General features: G+C 42.0%; 1 protein-coding gene across 1 annotated transcript in view; it reads left to right on the forward strand.

Annotated features, from left to right (window-relative positions):
* Nucleotides 1-6,640: 6,640 nt before the first annotated feature.
* Nucleotides 6,641-21,582, forward strand: part of LOC115054059 (actin-binding LIM protein 3-like) — a 36,686-nt gene continuing 21,744 nt past the window's right edge. The window contains exons 1-3 of the mRNA XM_029519063.1: nt 6,641-6,766; nt 9,818-9,979; nt 18,913-19,096. Coding sequence (XP_029374923.1) covers nt 6,748-6,766; nt 9,818-9,979; nt 18,913-19,096 — 365 coding nt within the window. The 5' untranslated portion in view covers nt 6,641-6,747. The remainder of the gene's footprint in view (nt 6,767-9,817; nt 9,980-18,912; nt 19,097-21,582) is intronic.

Raw genomic sequence — 21,582 nt, forward strand, 5'->3', positions numbered from 1 at the left:
ACTTTTCCACTTTTCTCTTCCATTCATTCTGTTCCTACGTTGCATTAATGTATCTTTGCAGCTTTCATGTCGTCTGGACAGATTTGATGGCTGGAGAGTTCAAACAATGTGACGGATAAAACTCTGGGTACTAAAACAGTTCATCACTTTTTCAGCTGATCTGCAAGTGTAGCTCTTCCATCTGAGTTTGCTCGTGCGCATGTGTGCGTGTTTGTGACAGGAAAGGGTGTGTGTCTCTTATAGCTCAGGACTGAGTCACAGGAACAGAAAGATAAACACTCGTACCAGTCAGCACCTTCCCTTCTCTGCTCTGCTTTATTTCCCTCATCACCACTTCTGTCTCTCTTCCACATCCTCTCCTTCCATCACTCACTCTCTCATTTTATCTCCTTTCTTTTTTGATCCTTTCTCTCTATTTTCCCTCATAACTCTCCCTTTTTTTCGCTCCGCTCCCCTCCCATTCATATTTCCCCCTTTGCCTCCTCTCTCGTCACTTTCTGTCTGCTTCTCTTCTTTCATTGTCTCCACCTTGTGTAACTCATGTAGGCTGCCGCTCGTCTTTCATCTGTCCTCATTTTCCCCTCTCAACCTCTGTTTACCTGTGTCCTTTTCTCCCACCTGTGTCATTTGTCACCATCTTTGAAGTGCCATTCAAAAACAGTCCTCAGCATATTTTACCTCCTCTGGACCAGCAGTCACATCAAGTGTTCTTGAATTGCACCATTCAGCATTTCAACAGCTTTAGAAGAGGTTTCATCCTAAAATCAGTTCACTCTGAATGTTTTTTTTTTGTTGTTGTTGTTTTTTTGTGAATAGTGACTTTCATGGCAGCCTGCCACTTCAGATAAAAGGGCAGCATTCAAATTTATTCATTCATTTGGTGATAGAAAGTCATCGTTCGTCATGCTTATTGACAGAGGAAAGAAATAACTGGTAACTCAAAACAAGATGCTATTTTAATATTCTTGATTTCAAGAATAATATTTGATATCTTCATTTTTCATTGCCTGTGTTGCTATTTAAAAATAAGTTTTAAATAGGTAAAATAAGTTGTAAAAGTCACATACATTGTCCATTTATGTCTTTGTTTTTTTTGTTTTTTTTAGTTAGTGGAAATTCTTGCTGCTCCATATGTAAATATTCAACCAAAACAAGCTCTACCACACAGTGACACTGTTGCGACTGAGATTGATTTACCAAATTACAAACAAGGCCTGTAGCAGAGGGGCACCGGCTGCAGCCTGACCATTATCCACATCAGACCCAAAGAAAAGCAATTGAATTTGCCCTCGTTGGACAGCCTTGTCGGTTTTAATAGGTTGTGTACTTAGTAAATTTCACCATTTCATTCTTTAAACAGTAATTTACAGAAGTAGTAGTATTTCTATTCGTAGAAGTATCAGTATTCAGTATTTAGTTGTTAAAATAAAAAAAAAAGTCAATTATATGTGTTTATATGAATGATTTACGATATAAAAGCAAAGCAAATCCTCGACTGGAGGGGAGGGGGGTTCTTTAGAGTTACTGCTCTATGACTTTTAATCTTCTCAAACTAATTTTCAAGTCTCATTTGATTCCCGTCACTATTCGAATTCATCTTGCTGATGCTCTCTGTGGATGATTCAGGACAGAGTAAGGAGACGTAATTTACGGCCCTGCTCTGATTTATTTTATTTTTTTCTGCGCTCAGAGGCCCAGAGGTCCCCTGTCAGTAAAAAGTACAGTTGCTCCAGCTACTTTGGATAAGAACCAAAGTGAAATCTGGCTCGACACCCAGGTCTGAAGGATGTGACCAAGAGTGATGGTGTCTCATCTACCACAAACGCAAACTTCAATGCTGATGTGTTTCAGCAATGTATTTTATGGTATACTGTAAGAAGTAAAGCATCCAGCTATTAGAGGGTGAATTATTTGTCTCCTGCACTCTGAACATTCTTCATGTTGTTGTCACAGCAGAAAAAAAAAAAAAAAGACATCAAAGATTATTATTCTTTCAGGTTTAAAATGAAACCAATAGAAGTGTGGAATAAGACAGAACAGCATGTGTTGTGTTTCAGAGATGGTTCACTATCATCATCTGATACAACTGAACACACACACACAAAAGCCTGTTGGTGATTTTACCAGGGAATGTCAGCAGAGAGCTGAAACAACAAAACACCGTCTTCTCATTGTCCATGTGAAAATCTGAAGACTTGAAGTGTGCTTTATCCTTAATTTAACGAAAGAATATGACAAATGTTTTGAGTTATATGAGGTTGACAAAACCTCAGAATTACCAACGATAAATCGAACTGTGCAGAACGAGCTAATGACATAAAGAACCCACCCATGGTCCTTTAATCACAGGAAGTGGGGGTAGAGATGTAATTATACTCAGTACACACACACACATACACGCCGCTGACCTTACCTTCACCTGCTCACATTTCCTGACCGACACACCCAGAAACCCACTCCACTTCTGGCAGGAACCTCGAAGCTTATTTTTGGTCAAAATTTTCATTTTCAAATTGCGGGAGAGTCAGATGTAAGAGTTGTGAATCTTGAAACAATGTGAGAGAGAAGTTCAGATCTATTTGTTATGACTTTTTATTCCTCCAACATCAGGGATGTTTCTATAGACTTGTTTATCCACCAGTTGAAGGCATTACGGTGTGTTATGCTCTGCCAAATTTAGGGTACAATGCTTTTATTCTTTGGATGGGACCTTCGTTATTTCAATACATGCCTTTTTCTGAATTAGCCTAAAATGCTGAGTGCTGATATCATCCTGAGGAGTTAAGTGAAGAATAGGAATGACTGACCACATGGAGATTTCTGTTGCGCCATTTAAAACTATATTGGCATTGCTCAAATCAATACTTCTGTTCAAACTATATAACTCGAATGACTGTGCAATTTGAATATGGTCACTAAAACCGATCCGTAGAAAATGACCTCCTGACTTTTCCCGTCCTCTCAGCTCCATGGAGCAGTATTTTCTCTTTGTTTTGGTTTTCCGGCCTGGTTTTTGTGCGCCCTCACCAATCTCATCAGCAGCCAAAACAAACGCACCCCCTGTTCAGCACAAAACTCATTCAAACTTAGGAACTTTTGAATTGGTGGTGAGCAAATCCGAAGAAAAAGACTTCATTGGACTTCATTATCAGGTGGCCAGAGGCATGGCTTCAAATTAAAGATGTTGTGTCTTGTTTTTGCTGTTTCACACACTTTTAACTGCTATTTATCTTATTTAGCTTTAGCTATATTATTGTTGCAGCTTCTTATAATGAGAGCAGCTAAAAGCACCACTGAGGTGTCTGGCAGACTCACAGCCGTTGTATTTATAGGCTGGTGTTATTCCAAATTTCCTATAAAACCTGCACTTCTTGTCCAAGAGGATATGGCCACTCATTCCCCTCTCAGGCACCACTCCAGGCATGCTTGTTTTATCTTTTGTGGTTGAGTCCCCGACTCTAATGTGATGTCTCTCGCTGGAAGTGTGAAAATGAATTGAGTTTGCTGCAACAGCAGTGCCTTCTTCATGATGGTACCCCGGTGTGTTTCAACAACAAATCATCACCGCTGTGTGAGACACTGTGGCACAGCAGGAAGTATGTAGAATGTATAAACATCTCACACTTAATGTCCTAATGAGTCACTGTGGTCGCTAAATTCTTTCCACGCAAACACCATTTTTGTGTTCCCTAAATACACGAGCGGTTGTTTAGGTTAATGCTGTCCTTATTAATTGTGTCAGCTTCCCCATCAGCCTCGTGCAACACAGCTTGCATCAGTGTCACTTCAGCTTTCCCAAACACCAGTAATTTTTTTCTATTTCCTCTTTTACAGTGACAATTTGGTTCAGACACAGAAACAGAAGTAGAGATTTGTTTTCCATAGTCCACTGACTTTTTCACACACTCACATAACGCTGTCTGCATGCGTAAGAGGAATCACAATACGGTACATGGGAGAAAAGTTAGTAATTTAATATTTCACACAAAGAAATCAGTCAGATCTTTAACTTAATGTTAGAGAACTACTCTAGTTTTAGAAAGTATTGTACTGTAGGCGATAAAACAACCTGCTGGTGCTGTAAACGTCAGATAAAACAAAACAAATCTTCAACTTAAAATGCAAATTAAACTGTTTTAATAAACATTCAGAACAAGATAATACAACAGAGACAGTTTGTTGAAACATATGGAGCATAATTAACAGACCGCGTTCTCTGTTTTCCAAATGCTTTTGAATGGGCAGTCCGACTTGACAATAGCTCATCAATCACAACTTAACGTCCCAACAGTCACAAAAACTGGATGTGATACTGCAAACAAAAAGACAACAGTCAAACAACATGTAGCAGACACAAAAAACATGCAACCCCGAGAACATATTTTTATTAAATCAGTTTTGTTGGGCAGCAGAGTTGTGCCTCTCTGGTCCTGACACATCAGTAGACAGCATTAGGAAGTGTCAGTGCTTAGGTTTTCCTGGTCATTACAGGAAGTATCCTGTGCATTGTTTTCAACTACGGGGAAGTGCGGAAGGTCAAACTGTATGGTAATTGTATAAACATGTTTTTGTGTGGGTGGTCCGTTGAATCCCAAAGTATTCAAGTGCTTAACAAAAGACAAATACATACGGCATCTGTGTGTTGTTATATTGTTAGAGCAATCAATCAGTGTGATATTAATTCTTTGCATTCATCAAACAAATGTGAAATTGAAATTTTGTCATTTGTTGTGGCGGCTATTTCTGTCCGTTTCTTTTTCTGGTCACAATGATATGGCGATGCTTAAACGCTCTGCAGACTCTATGACGGGGGTCACCAACTCCGGTCCTGGAGGGCAAATGTCCTGCATGTTTTACATGTTTCCCTGCTCCAACACACCTGATTCAAATGTAGGTAGGCATCAAGCGGGGGCATCAAGCGGGGCAGTGGCTCTCCGGGACCGGAGCTGGTGACCCCTGCTCCATGCCCTCCAGGAATATTGGCCAAACATACACTGCCACCTTTTGGTGCTTCTTTGTAGCTACAGCTCATGGACCAATTGTTGGCCAGTTGTGGACTTTGCTTAACTTTATTCAATCTCTTCAATCATTTTTAAACCTATTCATCCCCCTGTCGCTCAGCCCACCATGCCCAGATGAACAGAATTAAACACATAATGTCAAATAATGTAACACAAACTCCTGCAATATCCACAACAATCTGTCTCTTTGTTCTAAATTAAAAACAAGGAAAAGATGATCAATTTATGAGATTAACATACATGACATCTGCTTTCTCTTGTCAGATTTATGTTTAAAAACGGGTGTGAATTATGTAACAAGTAAAGCCATTAGTCCAAAATACGGACAATAAAATTAGCTATGATGGAAAAAATGATATATTTCAGTACTCACGCCACATTTTTATGTTTTATGTTTTCTATTCTATTTTTCTGTCTAAAGTTTTGATTGATCAGTGTCCATTCACCTTCACTGTGGTGGCAAACACACACTGTCTTAATAAAGCTTACATGGGAAAGAATTAGTTTGTGAAATTGTGGTTTGTTTTTTGACCTTGACGAATGACGCTTGCTCGCTGTCTGAGATCCACTTCCGGGGCGTTGCTAATAATGGGCGCGGTTATTTGGGGGCGTGGTTAATTGAGCGCGCACACGTGATTGCAGGTACAGCTGAAGCCATTTATCTTGTTAGGCCCGACGAAGTGTTTAGATAAAAGAGGGGGGGGGGGAGTTTTGGTTAAATTTGAGCTTTCGATTGTTTTTTTTCTCATGTATTTAATTGATATAGTCAAGTGTACGTAAATTCCTGTAATGTGTGTTTTGTAATTAGGTGCACAATCAGGTGCCCTGCAGTGCACACAGGTTGGTACGATCACTTCACTAACTTCTGCTGCCAAGATGATTTCTTATTTTACGTCCACGTTACTGGCACGTTACCAACAGGAGTCCCAGGACTGCTGTAATCAGACCAGGAAGGTGACATATTATGAGAAAGTAAAAATAGCAGATGGGATTAATCAGGCCAGTGACTCACTATTGATAGCCATTGACACAGTTTCTCTGGTGGAATATTACATGGATACCACTTAGGCTGAATTCCCGACACGGTAGCTGTGATATGTGGCAGTCCAGCTCCTGTGTGGACTCATGATAAGGCTGCACACTGAGACCGGGCCGCGATCCTGGCGCGCTTCAGACGCTGTTCGGCGCTCTCGGACCGCGAAAACAGCTCGTCCCGCCCGGTGACAGACTCCCTGACAGCTCCGGCTCTGTGAGAACCCCCCCCCCCCCCCCCCCCTACACACATACACACACCTCCACCCCTCCTCCTCCTCCTCTCTACACCACAAACTCTCCATCCTGCTTCTCATTCCTCACCGCGGCGCGCACCGGCATGCAGGCGGCTCCAGGAGCGCACTGACTGTCCGGGTCCGGGTCCAGGGAGGGACGGACTCAGCCTGAGGAGCGATGGGGCTGGTTGGTCGGCAGCAGCAGGAGCGGAGGACGTGACGAGGATGGTGCCGTCAGTTTCCACCTAATTCCCTAACAAGCTGCCTTTTACGCAGGGTGGAGAGCAATCTGTAATCCTCTCCCCGGGAGGAGAGCAGGGGAAGCCTGGAGCAGACTGAGCCGGAAAGGGAGGGAGGTGGTGGGCTGGGGAGATCAGCTGCTGTCCTGCTGCTAGAAACCTGAAGTTCAGGGACTGATCCAGGCACCGAGGAGGGTCTCCACTTCCCTGCTGCACACCATGAGTGGGCAGACTAATGGTAAGTATTGTAAAGTGTGTGTGTGTGTGTGTGGGCTGCACGTGTAGTCTGTGTTGCAGGGGTGTGTGGGCGTTCAGCTTCATGTGTGTGCCTGATCAATAACCGGGTGTCCTGGGAGGGTTTAACCAGAAGTAGACATAAACAGCCCCTCACCGAGGTTATTGATCAGTGACCCACTTATTGACACCGTGTTTCATCAGGCCATTATCCAGCTCCCTGTCAGTGGAGGTTAGAAACAGAGGCTGCTGGTTGTGTATCGATGTCTGACAGCAATCGTCAGTATTTCCATCATTGTTTGTTTTTGTGTTGACTGAACAGTCTATAGATTGATTAAAAAAAATCAGTTTCTGGTGGAAACCAGGGATTCCTACACTGAGGAAATTCCCTCAGTCACATGACCCACTCAATTTAATTTCATTATCTAACTGTTTCATTATAAATATATATATCAAGATTTATTTTAATCAGTAATAGTCACTGTTTAGTAAGACAAAAGTGACTGAAAAGGAAACTTACTGTTGCTTGGCAGCTGAAGAATATAGAGGTCATCCTTTATTGACTCTGTGTGGCACATCTATTAATTACCAAAACACGGAAGTATGTTTACTAATGTGAAACCACTAAATCCTTAAATTCATTTAAAGTGGCTCTGCAGATTGAGCCATCAGGCTGCTTCCTTCTTCCTTAGCAGCTGTTTATATCGGAAGATATTTCCCAAATTAATGTTTTCAGGCTCTGGCCAGCCTGCACTGCTGTTACGTTATGACCCATGTCAGCGGAGCAGAGGGGCCCTGGCTCAGCGACTGTCACCCCAAAACCCTCCCACAAAAAACAAGGGGATTATCTTTTGGCTGACTGGCTTGGTTAACACCAAGGGAGAGCTTATTGGTTTTGATCCAGGCTGTTTATCCACAAGGTCAAAGGTCAGAATGAAGATGTGATGCTGTCAAAGTGCAGAATTAAATGGATTCTGGGGCTTTGAGGTTACTTTAGAGAGAACGAGGGTGCAGGTGAGAAATTTCCTTTTTTTTTTTTTGTGTGTGTGTGTGAGAAAATCATAGCAGTTGGATCTGAGAGGTTTTGTCTTCCTTCCTGCTGCGCACGGCTATCAGGAGTAGCTTCGGAATAAAACATGATTGCGTGCAGCAGCTTCTTGTACTGTTTAGTCACATGGCATGAAGCAGCATCAAAGAAAGTGCCCAGTATGATCGCAGCACAGATGGAGTCGGATTGATTGTTCAATACTCGGTCCTAATTTGCAAGTGTTTCAGTGATATTGATCAGTGGTTCTGTGCATCATGATCAATCTGACGTGTCACCAGTTGATTTAAAGGCTTGTTTTGACTTTGTTTTTTTTTTTCCCCTTTTCTTTTCATTTCTTCTTTTTTCATGAATCGTTCAGAAAATTTTTTTCTTAAAATTAAACAAAAGAATAATCAGATGAACTAATTGGCAGAAATAAAATCGTGTGTGTGTGTGTAAACAGACAATACTTGGCTGCTTGGCAGATGGTCAGACAACATACATGCAGCGCACAACAGACCAACGCACTGCACAGTTTATACAGCAGATGCTCATGCTACATGTTTTCAACCTCAGTTGCATAAAGTTGAACATACAACATCTGAACTGATATTAATACCCCACCTCTTTCTCCTCCTCACACACGCTCGGATATTTCTCTATCTGTCGTTCCAGTCCTTGTGCTGCCATCTGGCTACAAAGCCAATGCCAGTTTCTTTGGCAAATTCACACAGATACACAATTTGTTAGGAAACATTCTTGTCCCAGTTTTACCCCCCCCCCCTTCTGAAAACATTTATAGATGCACACTTCTGTCTCCGTCTCCTGCTGTCATCAGCTTAACCTGCAGCCATGTTGTTTTTTTTTTTTTGGTGCTGTGATTGCATAATACTCTGGGCAGCTGCCGCATTAAGTATAAAGCCATTGTCATTAAACAGAGTAGGTTTTTTTTTTTTTTGCCACGTGTGTAGAGTACAGCCAACTGTTGAAGCAAATTAAAATCAAATGGCTCGCTCAAGCTGTAAAATCAGTATAACAAGACAAAAGAGCAGTGGAGGGAACAATCATAAGTGTCTGTGGTTCAGACAGTGTAAAGAAAGGACTTTTTTCACTAAGAGGGATTTGACCAGTTTCATAAGTGAGGATGAAAGGGGTGTAATCCCCACGCAGGCTTATTGTGCCCTTTTCTGTCCCCGCAGTGTGCCTTTGTCTGTTGTGTTTAATACTATGCATGTGTCAAGATTAAAATCTTCTGACGTCTGCACAAGAAACAAGACGAAGAGGGAAAGTAATGGTCCAAGTGTAGAAGCAAATGAGTATAACATGCCACAAGTGTAATCAGAAGAGTAGAAAGTCTGTTATATTTGCAATGAAAGTGCAAGATGGTGCATTTCCTGAAACATGTAACACACTGAGCATCACTCATGATACATGCATGTGTTCTCCTGTGTTTATTAAAGCACTCTCTTACAGTGAATGGTTGTAAGTCTGTCTGATCTCCCTGGCAAAGTAACAGACCACCGCTAGTTACAAAGCAATCACTAAGCCGTCTTCTTCATCTCCTCTACACCTACAGTGGAGTGTGAATGCGATCATGGTTGTGTGTGTCTGCTGACATGCTGTCATTGTGTATCTATTTGTTTTCCTGTCAGACGGATCCATCCGGACCAGTTGCCATAGTTTTTGTGTGACAATTAAAGGCTGAGGAAGAGAAGAATACCTCTTTCCTGTTTATGACATTAATAAAATAAATATAAAAATTCCTTGTGGATCTGGTTAGTTTTTAATCCAACGTTCTCCCATAAAACAAGACGTGAGAAATGATTTTCATTTTCATTACACATTCAAGCTTGTTTGGATGTCATGCAAGAAGATACTCCTGAAGGAGGGGGGGGGGGGCACGTGCAGCATGAGATTTCATTTCTTTCTGAGACAAGCATTTCATATTCTACTTTCATCAGATGGAATGGAGAGGCCTCAAAATTACAATAAGTGACATGTTCCTCTCCTCGTCTCTCCTTTCAACAGTTCAGTACCAGTCAGGTCTTTATGGAGGAAACAACGGCAGCTCTCCCCTTTCCAGCCGTGGAAATCCGCCCATCGTGTGTGAGCGCTGCAGGGAGGTTTGTCGTGGAGAGGTGGTGCGAGTCAAAAATACACACTTCCATGTTCAGTGCTTCACTTGCCAAGGTAAAAAAAAAAAAAAAAAAGTTTGAGAAATTTGTGCATTGCACATTTGTACGTGTACACGCATCCGCCACTCCTTCCTCACACACCCAACATTTCATATTCATTTTTTTTCCATGGGCTTTCATGTGTGGATTCCACCCACATGAATTAGCATAATTAAATATTAAATAATTACCATTACTCAGTCAAGAAGGAACCAGCACATTTGAATCAGAGATAGTTTCTGTCTTCACTGAAATAGAAACTGCTCTGACTTTACCAGCATCAAAACCAATAACTGTATTATGTGGGGGGAGCAATCAATGACAAAGAGGGATCAGTTATTGGGCATGGCTGTTACCTTAGATAAAAGGTGAAAGCTTTTATCCTTTAGAAGTGTTTCATTTTGGCAGCGCTGGTGGTTGAGTGGTTGGTGTGTATGCTGTGTAATCCCAGGTTGGGTTCTGGCTCTGGAGCTACCTGGCTCAGGTTGTCCCCCCCCCCCCAAAAAAAAAGGGTTTCTTTATCTTAAAGCACAGGCCGTGTGCTTTGACAGGCTCCTAGATCAGATCGTGCTCATGTCGTTATAACTCAGGTGTCTGCTTTCATCAGTTTGTTGGACGTCTGATTGACAGGTCAGTCGTATGTAACAGTCATCTGTCATGCAGCACGGCTGAGTTTAATTCCTCCACGTTTGGACCAGCTGCGAGATGACTTCGGTCTCCTGGCTCTAAGGCTTCAGCTATATAGACTTTTTTTCAAGGCAGATGAGTTCAAGGTTTTGTTTTGTTTTTTTTGGTTGTTTTTTTTTCACCACGTTGTACCAACTCGGCTCAACTTTGCTTCTGGCAGCAGGTAGTTTATTTATCTCCCCCTCCCACAGCAGGTAGTCACCCCTCAGCATGGTGCTGTCACTATAGCAACAATGTGCAAAGCTATTGCATCAACCATGGCTTGGTTTCATGGGCTGCCATACTAATAACCACAAACAGAGTTAACAGTAATGTCGCAGGCTACAATGAGTGGTCACACAACAATGAGCGGTCACACAACAATCACTACTCTACAATGTCTCGCTGTGAACTACAGTCACAGTGATATCAAACGAATGGCCAAAGAAAACCAAGGTGAGTCACTAATAATTTTAAGTTTGTTTAATTCCGGCATCCCTGTATGCAAGCAGTGAACTGTAGTAGCCTGGAAAAATGGGGTTAATTATTATTAATTTTATTTGTTTGTTCATTATGGTTTGGATAAAGGCAAAACAAAGTGTTACAGTTTAATATAGACCTCCAGGAACTACATGAGTCCACTTTAATAATTAATGCTGTACAGTAAATCATACACATCAGCACTGAGTCCACAATGTTGCCAAGAAAAAGTAGGACACACCAGCTAGCTCGTAGCATTCAAATATGGATTTGAAAGACATTTTCCTAGTCATGCGTGTCCTTGTGCGTATGTGTAGTTGTGCCCACTGTGAGTGTTTGCGACAGTGTGTCTTTGTCCCGCCTGCTCACTGGTGGAGCTCAAACAGGCAGAGCGCACAAAAGAAGGTCCGGAGTCAGCAGCAATGCAGTCAGCAGGTTTTCAGCTCATAGTCAGACTCCAACCTCTTTTCACAGGCCGAGACCTGCAACGGTCCCAAAGCGTGCTGCAAGACAACAGTTTCCTCTGTTTGATCTGCCAGTAGCATCGTCTGAATGCACTCAGCCACAAAGCACCAAAGAGGAGACTTTCCTTTTTTCCTCCTTCGCAGCACTGCTCAATGCAGATCTTAAAATAACCTGAAACACTCGCTCTGATTGTGTTTTTTGGGAGAAGAATTGATTATCTTGTCTGTTCAACTGAAGGACATGGCCTAAATTTATTGGTGGAAATGGTCTGTCTTTGATATTTAAGTGTTTACTATTATGGCGAATGGATCTTGCAGAGTCAGCTTAACGACCGTTAGCTAATGGACCGAGGAGCAAGGAGACGTCAGCTGATGAAGGGGACAGGAATCAAATTGTCAGCTTTCAGTACACAGGCTTTTTGTTTGTTTTCTTTTTTTTTGGGCTCATTATCTTTTTTCCTCTCCCTCCGTCACACATTCTTTGCCTGTAGCTTTGAATGGAATCACAATCTCTCTTTGTTAAACAGCATGATCTCCTGTTAGTGCGGCTCGATTAAAATGGGTACTTTTTCCTTTCAAGGACAAGAATAAGAGAATCATTATTTCTAATAATGTCCTTCATGCAAACTTATCTTGTAATTTTAATTTAAAATAATATTTTAAATGTAGTGAAGTTGAAATGTTGTGCTTCTCTTTAAATGGTGCGAACGCACAGCTCAGCTATTTGGTTGGTTGGTTTATAAATTTGAGTCTTTGGGTGTCACCATGACAGTTGTGGTTTTGAGTGAAATGTCCTGATAACTGTCAGCAACAGGTGTAGGAAGGATACTGGGGAAATTTCCAACAAGTGAGGAGACGGAGAAAAGATGCAGCTCCCCAAATATTGTTCTACAGCTTAAATAAAATAGGGGACACGCTCATTTTAAAGTGATTTCAGGATTTTCTCCATGTCCTGCCGGGCTGGTAAGTGTATAGTCATGACTCCTCAGTTAACAATGCCGCCAAAATCCATAATGTGTCACATAATTCCAGCGGTGTAATCCCTCAGTTGGACTATATACTGGTTAGACTTCTCCTTTTTTATTTTTTTCCCCTTCCTCCTGTTTGATCTGTCCGTCCATTCTGATCAAGCCCATGCAAATGCAAAGAAGCTTCTGCAAGGAAATCCATCCCGTGTTGATGATGCAATTAAATGAGGAAAGACAGTGACAGGACAGCAGACGTGTGCTGGATGGATAGATCGATAGCCTCATTGATACCTCCCCTGAGTCCCCCCCGGTCTCTCCCTCTCTCCCCTCACATCCTCATTCCTTCACTTTGCTGTCTGCTTCCCTTTCTCCTCACATTTGATGCTTTCTCTCCGCTCAGCCTCCTCTAATCTCTCCCTCGACTCCCATCGTGCTTCTCCTCTTCTTTTCTCCATGTCTCCATCAGCCTCATGTCTAAAATAATCCTCCCCTTCTCTCCTCTCCCCTTTCCTTCCTCTGAAAAATTGAGCCATGTACATCATCTGTGGCCTTACAGCGTTGTTCACGTAAAAATTCAATCATGACTGGAAAATAGGACAATAGAGTCTCAAATAGTTTTATTCTGCCTATTCATGAGGCAGTGCATTAGCCGGTTTGAGATAAGTTTGTTTTCCTATATTAAGCTTTTCCAGGTGAAGAGTCTCTGACGCACAACAAGCGCACACTAATTTATTTGAATGGCTCATACGACTGCAGGTGCTTCGTCTCAGCGGAACTTAAAATGGATGTATAACAAGTCGTGTTTTAGCCGAAAACCTACTGTGTGTATTATCAGTGTGACTGAACGCTCTGCATTCAGACAGCCAGGCCTGTCTGTCTTTTCTCAGAAGAGACTTCAAGGGCAAAGTGTGAAGCACTAACTGCTGGATCAGCTCAGCTGTGCAGCACCCTTTTCTTCTTTGTGTGCGCGTCCTTGCACAAGCGTTGGCACAGTGGAACATTGTGTCGGTGCTCTTGTGCAGTTCTGTTGTGCACACATGTATCTGGAAGCTACAATGAGACGGCCAACATGTGTGTAAAGGCCTCCTTACTTCATGCATCTCTCTGCATTAATATCGCTCTTTCTTTAATCTATCTTAACTTTTCATCTTTTATCAAGTCTTTGCTTCAGCCGCTGGCAGTAGACAAAGAAATTATTGCATGCTGTCTTTCTGCCTGTTTTTTTTATATGTGCATGTCCAAACCTCAAGCTCTTGAATACAGTAAGATACAAATCATTCTTAACAGATGTGGATCAAAAGTATTTATATATTTCACTGCCCCTGATGACCTGCTGCTGAACCTGCCCCTTCTGTGCAGAAGGAAATGAAAGTTGGAGGCTGATGAGTAAAATTATAAACTGATGCATATAGACAGATGATGGGCTGGAACGAGGGAGAAATACCATGACTGTATTATTCATCTGTATTATTTATTTGCGTCCTTTCATTTATGCTTCTTACAGAACAGTGGTCCCTGCTCAAAAAGACTGAATATCGATTGTCAGTCTGACAGATTTTTTTACTTTGAAAAACATGACCAGATCCATTTGTCTGTGCCTCTGGTCACGTGATACGGTATATCAAAAATTAAGCCCACAAGATAGCAAAAATTAGTAAAAACAAACTTCTTTTTTGTGGAGCTTGTTTGGAAAGGAGAGAAGACCCAATGAGGAGGAGAAAAAGAAGAGCCTAGGACTTCCACGAAAAAGAAAATGGCATTTAAAAGACAAAAACAGGAATCCTGATGTACAGATTTATCGCTACAGGTGATTCCCACGCACCGAGCCTGCTCTGCCTAATGTGAGGCGAGCCAGCAAATGAGGCCATGAAGCCTTCAAAACTGCTTCGGCACATGGTGATATATGCTTCATCAGTGCTTTGGTCACCTTTCATACATTCAGCTTGATGATTGTATTTCTAAAGACTTTGTATTTATGCCGGTCCGTGGAGCTTTACATGAAACCAGTCCGTGGAGCTAAAAAGGCACGGGACCACTGCTCTACAGGATTCCTCAACATCACAGTAGTTCAGGCCATATCTTTGCCCGTACCATGTTTCAATCTTTAGCTTAAATCTCATCACAAGTCATTCTGGCCTGCAGAAAATGAATCGTACAGGTCAGAAGTGTATGCACAGATTTGGCCTCAGGATTCTTGGGGTCATAATTCAGTTGTCTGACTGGAGGCTGGCTATAAACACACTACACTGTAAAGAGAGAGAGACACAGTGGGCCCTGGAGTCTTAAGATGGTTGTCGATATTCAGAAGTGGATCAACTCTCTACCAGAAACTGAACCGTCAGTGACAGAGAAGCTGCGTTCACGTCAATACATTGAACCTTGTCATCCATAATCATCCTGTTAGACCAGACCAGCTTCGTCATTCATAACTACGTCCATACAAAAGGACTACCTCGCTGTCTTTGCTGTGTCTGAGCTGCTGCACGCGAACTGTCAGCTTTCTGCTGACTCGGCACACAGAGTGGAGACTAAATGTGGAAAACCTTACGGGTTTGAGACAACAGATGGGGCCAGCGAAGGTCAGGGTGAGCTCACATGGGGTCACAGTGCTGCTTGACAGGTCCGGCATCGAAAGCATCTGGCAAACTTCAAGCAGCGAGTTCAAGTGGCTGCGGGAAGATTCGTCCCGACTGTCCATGAAAGACTAAAATGTCAAGTGACAGGGAGAAAATAATGGATACTGCAATGAAGGCACATCTCATTTATATTCTGAAGGTTGTCTGCTGTGGCATTTTCTGCCTCTATAATTACACTGTAAATCTGCACATGAAATCTTTAGCTTGATGAAAATGGTGGTGTAATTCTTCACAGGTCAGATAGTTTGAGAGAAATCTTGATGTAATCTTGTGACACATTTTGTGGCAGTTTGCATCCTGCATAGCCAACATGCTGCACCTTAATTCTCACAAATCACCATCACCTCATCAAAGAGTTTGGTTTTAGGAAGGCATCAAAGGCAAAGCGGCCCAATCTGATACAAATGTCTGGTTGGCGGTGTTTCCGGAACCAACTCCCATGAAGACAAAGTTCTCATGTAATTTTTTTTTTTTTTTTTTTTTTTTTATCCTTTTTCAGTGTAGTTCTCAAACAGGAAGCTGTCATTTGTGGGTCAACAGCTAGAAATTGCATTCACCCAAAATAATATTTGTAAAAAAGAGTAAGGATCTCTAACTGTAAATTTAATGAAAACGTGCTGACAGCACCGCAGGGACTACAGCCCTGCTGTGAAACTGTACATGTCAGGATGCTCACAAGTCCAGCAAGTTTAATTTTTGCCATCTGAATTCACTATGTTAGCAGGCTAGCATCCTCTAATTAGCACTTGAAGGTGAAGGTAACATCAGTTCTTTTCGCAAGTAATTAGTCATAAATAAAAGCATTTCATTGATGGGCCTGCACTAAAAGCCAAAGAATCACCGAAATGATTACAGGTTAATAGGCTTCATCCTCTTTGGACCATGAATAACTCCAGGAAATGTCACAGCAGTCAGTGACTTATTGAGATATTTAAATCTGGCCCAAAATGTTAGAACACACTGGCATGAACTGAGCCAAGCAGCTTCTCTAATAAGACCAAACTGATAAAAACACCAGGGAAGAGAATGAAAGCTCACCAGGGTGACGCAAAGTATAAAGAAAAACTATATTCAAATAATACTTTATAATCTTGCTTATTAGAACTACAGCATTTTACATGTCCTAGTGGAAATTAAAGCCCTATCAATAAATGCAGATGCTGTTAATGCTCATGCATGGATCTCGGTCTGTAAGGACAGTTTTTAAAATTTGGCATGTGATCTGAAATCCTAATATTCCAGTGATCCCCCCAGAGAGGCCAAGACTGAACAGCTCCCCCTCATCCCTGTTTCCCTTCAAAGCTAAATAGTTTTCCAGTTCAAACAGTAATGAATGTGTGAATGCTATCAGCAGGGTGAGAGAGGAAGGAGAGGGCATGAATACTCTCGTGTGTGGGGGGGGGCAAAGGGAGACAGTAAAAGCTACATGGGTTTGCATAGATCATCTTTATATGTATGTTGGGCCTGCCTGAAAACCTCATAACACTCTCATTTTAATCCCACTGAATTATTAAAAATGTGAATGGTTGACTGTGTGGGACAGATAATTATTTTTTTTTTTAACCTGATTGCAAATATGTTACACACAAAGGCGTGTGTGTGTGTGTGTGTGTGCGCGCGCGCAGATGTTTGAGACGACAGCACATACTGAAGAGAGTGTGAGAACTGCTCATCTGATCTGTGTGAAAGGAAAGCATTATGTTGCTGAAAGGTCGAGGTCACAATAACCTTGAACCTCTGAATTCGGTATATCTGGGACACCCAGAGAGATTTTCACTACATGTGGCACAAACTCAAACTTGGACTCCCCGATGAACGGATCAGAGTTTGGTGTTCAAACGTAACACGGCTGCACCGATGGCTTCTGTAAGAAGATGAAGCAAGGAGATGATGTACCCAACAGCAGAAGGTTCACCTCACTGTGAAAACGTAACGTTGTGTAAAAATATCTCTGGCCATCACTCAGCGCTGCGAGTGAGCAGAAGAAGGTGAGGTTACAATCATTTTCTGCAAGTGAACTGTTTGGAAAAAGCATGCTGGGTCTGGAGTAATTCAGCCAAAAGGGGAGAAAAAGAAAATAGAAGATTATAAAACTAAGGTGCTAAGATGAATCACATCACTGCAGTTCTCTAAACTCATGTTTATTCGTTAACTTTAGGGCTATATATTCACATCCTGTATTGGACTGTGGCTGTTTCCATATTTTTATTCCTTTTGTTTAATGCCTTTAATTAGTTTCACCTCATTTTACTCCTTCAAATCATTTATCTGTCTGTTTATATATGTCCTGTGATTTATTCCTCAAACAGCTTTAGCCTTGCTGGTGAAATGTGCCATCAAATGAAGCTACGATGCTTTGGTGCTACAAACTGCGTATGCTGTTCACACTTAGGGGGCCTTTGGCAATAATGTCATTGTGTTTTATAGTCAACACCCACTTTTTAGTGATAAAATGTACTGCTAACGGTGATACCTTGTGAATATCTACAAAACACTGCAAGAATACTTCAAGTGAAATGACCCAATTTCGGGTTTCACAGATTTTCTAAATGAGTCAAATGATTCATTTGTTTTTGCTGCAGGTTGTATCAAGAAAGTCCACAGTTCACTTAAATATTTCTTTTTCTTTGTGGCTCAGCTCGGCTCCAATAGACAGATGAGTTAGGCAACTTGGCTGCTCGTCTTGTTCTTCAGTTTTTATTTCTCTCTCTCTGCGTGTCTGAGACACTTAACACTCTGGCTCAGATCAGACCAGCTCCATTCACTCTGTTGGCTTTAGAGCTATTAACTTAATTAGAGGCCAGGTATTCAGTTCACTGTCAGATATCTTGATCCGTTGGCTGCCTTGGTGCCTGCGTTGGTGTCCTGGTGCCAACCTGTGTGTTTAGGGTTTAGTTTGTGTGGAGATGAGTTCGTAAAGAATGGCTCTTACTGCGGCTCAGTTTATCTTTAATAGTGGTGTAGCATTAGAAGAAGATTTCTCATGTTTGCGGTCACCAAACGGCACATCTTTCTATAAATACCATTAAATAGGGCCAAGGGGTGAGTGTAAGATCCCGTCTCCCTGGTAGGTGAAGCAAATCGATGTTCAGCCCATTTTAACCAACCAGCTCAGCAGAAGCCTCAAGCTCAGCACAGCTGGACCTGAACTAATCCTTTGGCTGAAAGACTTTGCATTTTCTAAATAAAAGTGATACATCAAGCTGTCAGTACACATAGTGAACTCTGTGTGTGTGTGTGTGTGTGTGTGTGTTTGTATTCATCAGTCCCTTTTACATAGACAAGCGTCCAACAAACACTGTGGGTGTATATACGCAAAAAAACTATATGTAAAAAAATTAGCAAGCACACGTGTAAAAAAATTAACAGATGAGATTGTTACTTTAATCCTCCAAACCAGATTATAGTATTAACCCTTCGGGGGCCAGACAACAGATTGCACTCTCAATAACCCCGCCCCTTTAAACACACACACACTTTTTTCTTTTAGCTATCCTCCATCCAGAAGGTGAAACATCTAGATTTTGTGGATTAACTCTGGTGTTTGTGTTAAGACTTGAGGCCGATAACTGTAGTTTATTCTGTGTAACAGCAACGTGTTGAATCATCGTCACATTGGTTTGGTTCCACCTCTTTAACATTTAATATATTATTTATGGAGTAGTTCTTCCGTTTCAGGTACTTCTCAAGGATGAGGTGAACCCACTCAGTTTTTTTTCCTCTCCATCTGCTCAGTGTGCGGCTGTGATTTGGTTCACTCGGGTTTCTTCCATCACTCTGGAGAGTACATCTGTACGAAGGACTACCAGCGGCTCTATGGGACCCAGTGTGACAGCTGCGGCCAGTACATCACCGGGGAGGTGGTTTCTGCCCTGGGGAGAACCTACCACCCTCACTGCTTCGTCTGCAGCCTCTGCAGGTAAAAGAAATGTCTTTTCTCCACGACAGTTTAGGTAGGCAGGTAAGTGTGAACCAACTCAACTCTATTTCATCTTAATAATCTGTATTTTCTACAATTGCATGTGATGAGAATATTAATTGGCAGAGAGAGAATCATATGCAGAGGAAGTAGTTGTGGAAAAGTTTACAGCTCCACAGTGTGCCACGTCCTCAGGGATCCTCCTGGCGCTGTTTGACAAATACAACAGCAACAGAGTGCCACATCCTGTTGATTAATGACTGAGTAGGTCTGTTCTCCTACCACAGGTGGCCCTTTCCAAATGAAATACAAAGATGTCTGAGAAAGTTCCTATTTCTGGTTTTTGTTCCACGGATCTTTGCACACCAGAGTTAGACTGCAGAAACTCGCCTCAAAGACTCAAAGACTCCCTTTGTTTTAGGCAAAGGTAATATTATGTAAAAATCTAAACAAAACTAGAAGCAGGATAAATAAGAGACAAATGAAGTCGGTTAAGTAAAATAATACGTATTTATAATGTCCTGAATTTACCCGGTTTGTGATATAACAGTGCGGATTTTGGGCTTGTGATTTAAAATGAACTGGAATTGTTATCTCACTAGTTGAAGGCAACTCTATTTAGTTATTTGGTATTCCTCAAGCAGCTGTGAGGAGACGCGTTTAGAAAAGGAGTGATGGAAATTGTAGCTGCTATCAGCAGAGGCAGCAGACTGCAGGTGCCCTTCGGTGCCAACTTCCCATTAATTCAACTCCGCAGCTCGGACCAGCAATGTTACCTACAGTGTGTAAGAGAGGAGGAGGAAGCTGGAGAGCAGATGTTTTGAAAGTTAAAAACTTCATGTGGAAGATTAGCTTTGTCTGTGTTGGCTGTTAGCTACCTTAACATAAATCATTATGTGCATACCTCCAGGGTTGGTTGGTTGGTTAGTTAGTTAGTTAATGAGTCCCTCAGGGGGATTCAGGCTAAGAAACAATACAACACTAAATAAAATTTCCATTCTACATACAGTATACAATAATTGCACCTTGTTTTTTCTGCTCTATCTATCTACATATTATCACAATGAGTCATTAAAGTTAGTGGATTAGTGGAGTGGAAATATTTTACGGCTGGGGATGGATTGGTAGAAGGAGGTTATATGGGTGGGGGGGGGGGAGTGTTAGATTAGTTAAAATAAAAAAAAAAGAACTATGAGTGTGAACTACTTTATTTTTATCTGCATGCACTGAACTTTGAGCTCGTTCTTTTCAAGCATGAACTGGCGCATGACTGGTTAAAACACCAGATTAAAAACACAATATAGATTAAAGGCACTGTGCCTATAGATGAATAAATAAAAGCGCTGGCAGCAGCAGCAGCAGTGTGTCAGTATTAAAGTAGCAGAGTAGCAGCCGTTTTGGACCTGTGCCACCTATCCCACCCCCACGTCTCTAGAGTTATACAGTTTGATGGCAAATGGGACAAAGAGTTCTTGAGCAACCTGTCGCTGGTTCCTGATGACAGTTGACGTGGGGGGGGGGGGGCATTGTCCAAAATAGCCAGCAGCTTATTCAGCATCCTTTTTTCTGCCACTGTCACCAGAGAGTCCAGCTGCATGCCAGCAACAGAGAAAGCATGCCTGATCAGCTTGTCCAGCCTAGAGGAGTCCATCTTTGATGTGCCCCCCCCCCCCCCCCCCCCCCCCAGCAAACCACAGCACAAAACGGGACTCTAGCAATCACTGACTGACAGGACATCCACAGCTGTTTCCTACAGATGTGAAGTGATCACAGCCTCCTCAGGAAATACAGTTTGCCCTGGTTGGTGTTACTGGACGTGTTCAGCCTGAGTTACTTTTAGCAGCCGACCTCGGATGACGACAGATGTCAGATACATTTAGTTTGGCCTCCATTTGAGTTCAGTTAAAGCTGATAGATATTACTGTGTGTGTGTGTGTGTGTGTGTGTGTGTGGTAAAGGTGGACAGTATAAGTGTGAGTGGTGAACAGCAGGGTCCAGATGTGAAGGGCAGTTTGTGCGCATGTGTGTTTCTGTCCCCACTCTCCTAATGAGAACACGTTGCATTAAGATTGCGAATGAAGCTTATTTATCTTGAACACGGCTGAGTCAGCACATTGCAATAAAATTGTATCTCAGAAAATTACTTTGGTATAATGTTGACTCGGTTCTCACAACAAACTTTCTGATAATAAAGGAACGGTCCTCAGCTGGGCATTATCTGTCATCCATCACTGTAACCGTAGTATTTGATATTTCAGTGGGGAGGGTTTGTTTTTTTTGTTTTTTTTCCTGGAGAATAAAGTGCAATGTCACTGTACAGCATGAAGGTTTGAGGGCAGCGGTCAGCTGGCTGGAAGACATCCAAAGCACAGGACTCTGACATCAGGATGTTACCACACTGCGCTGTCACTAACTCTAAATGCACAAAGGAGACAAAATAAAATAGTACAGAAAGTGAATTTATACACCACTATATCTGCATGACT

This window comes from Echeneis naucrates, chromosome 14, assembly GCF_900963305.1.
Source record: "Echeneis naucrates chromosome 14, fEcheNa1.1, whole genome shotgun sequence".
Taxonomy (NCBI): Eukaryota; Metazoa; Chordata; class Actinopteri; order Carangiformes; family Echeneidae; genus Echeneis; species Echeneis naucrates.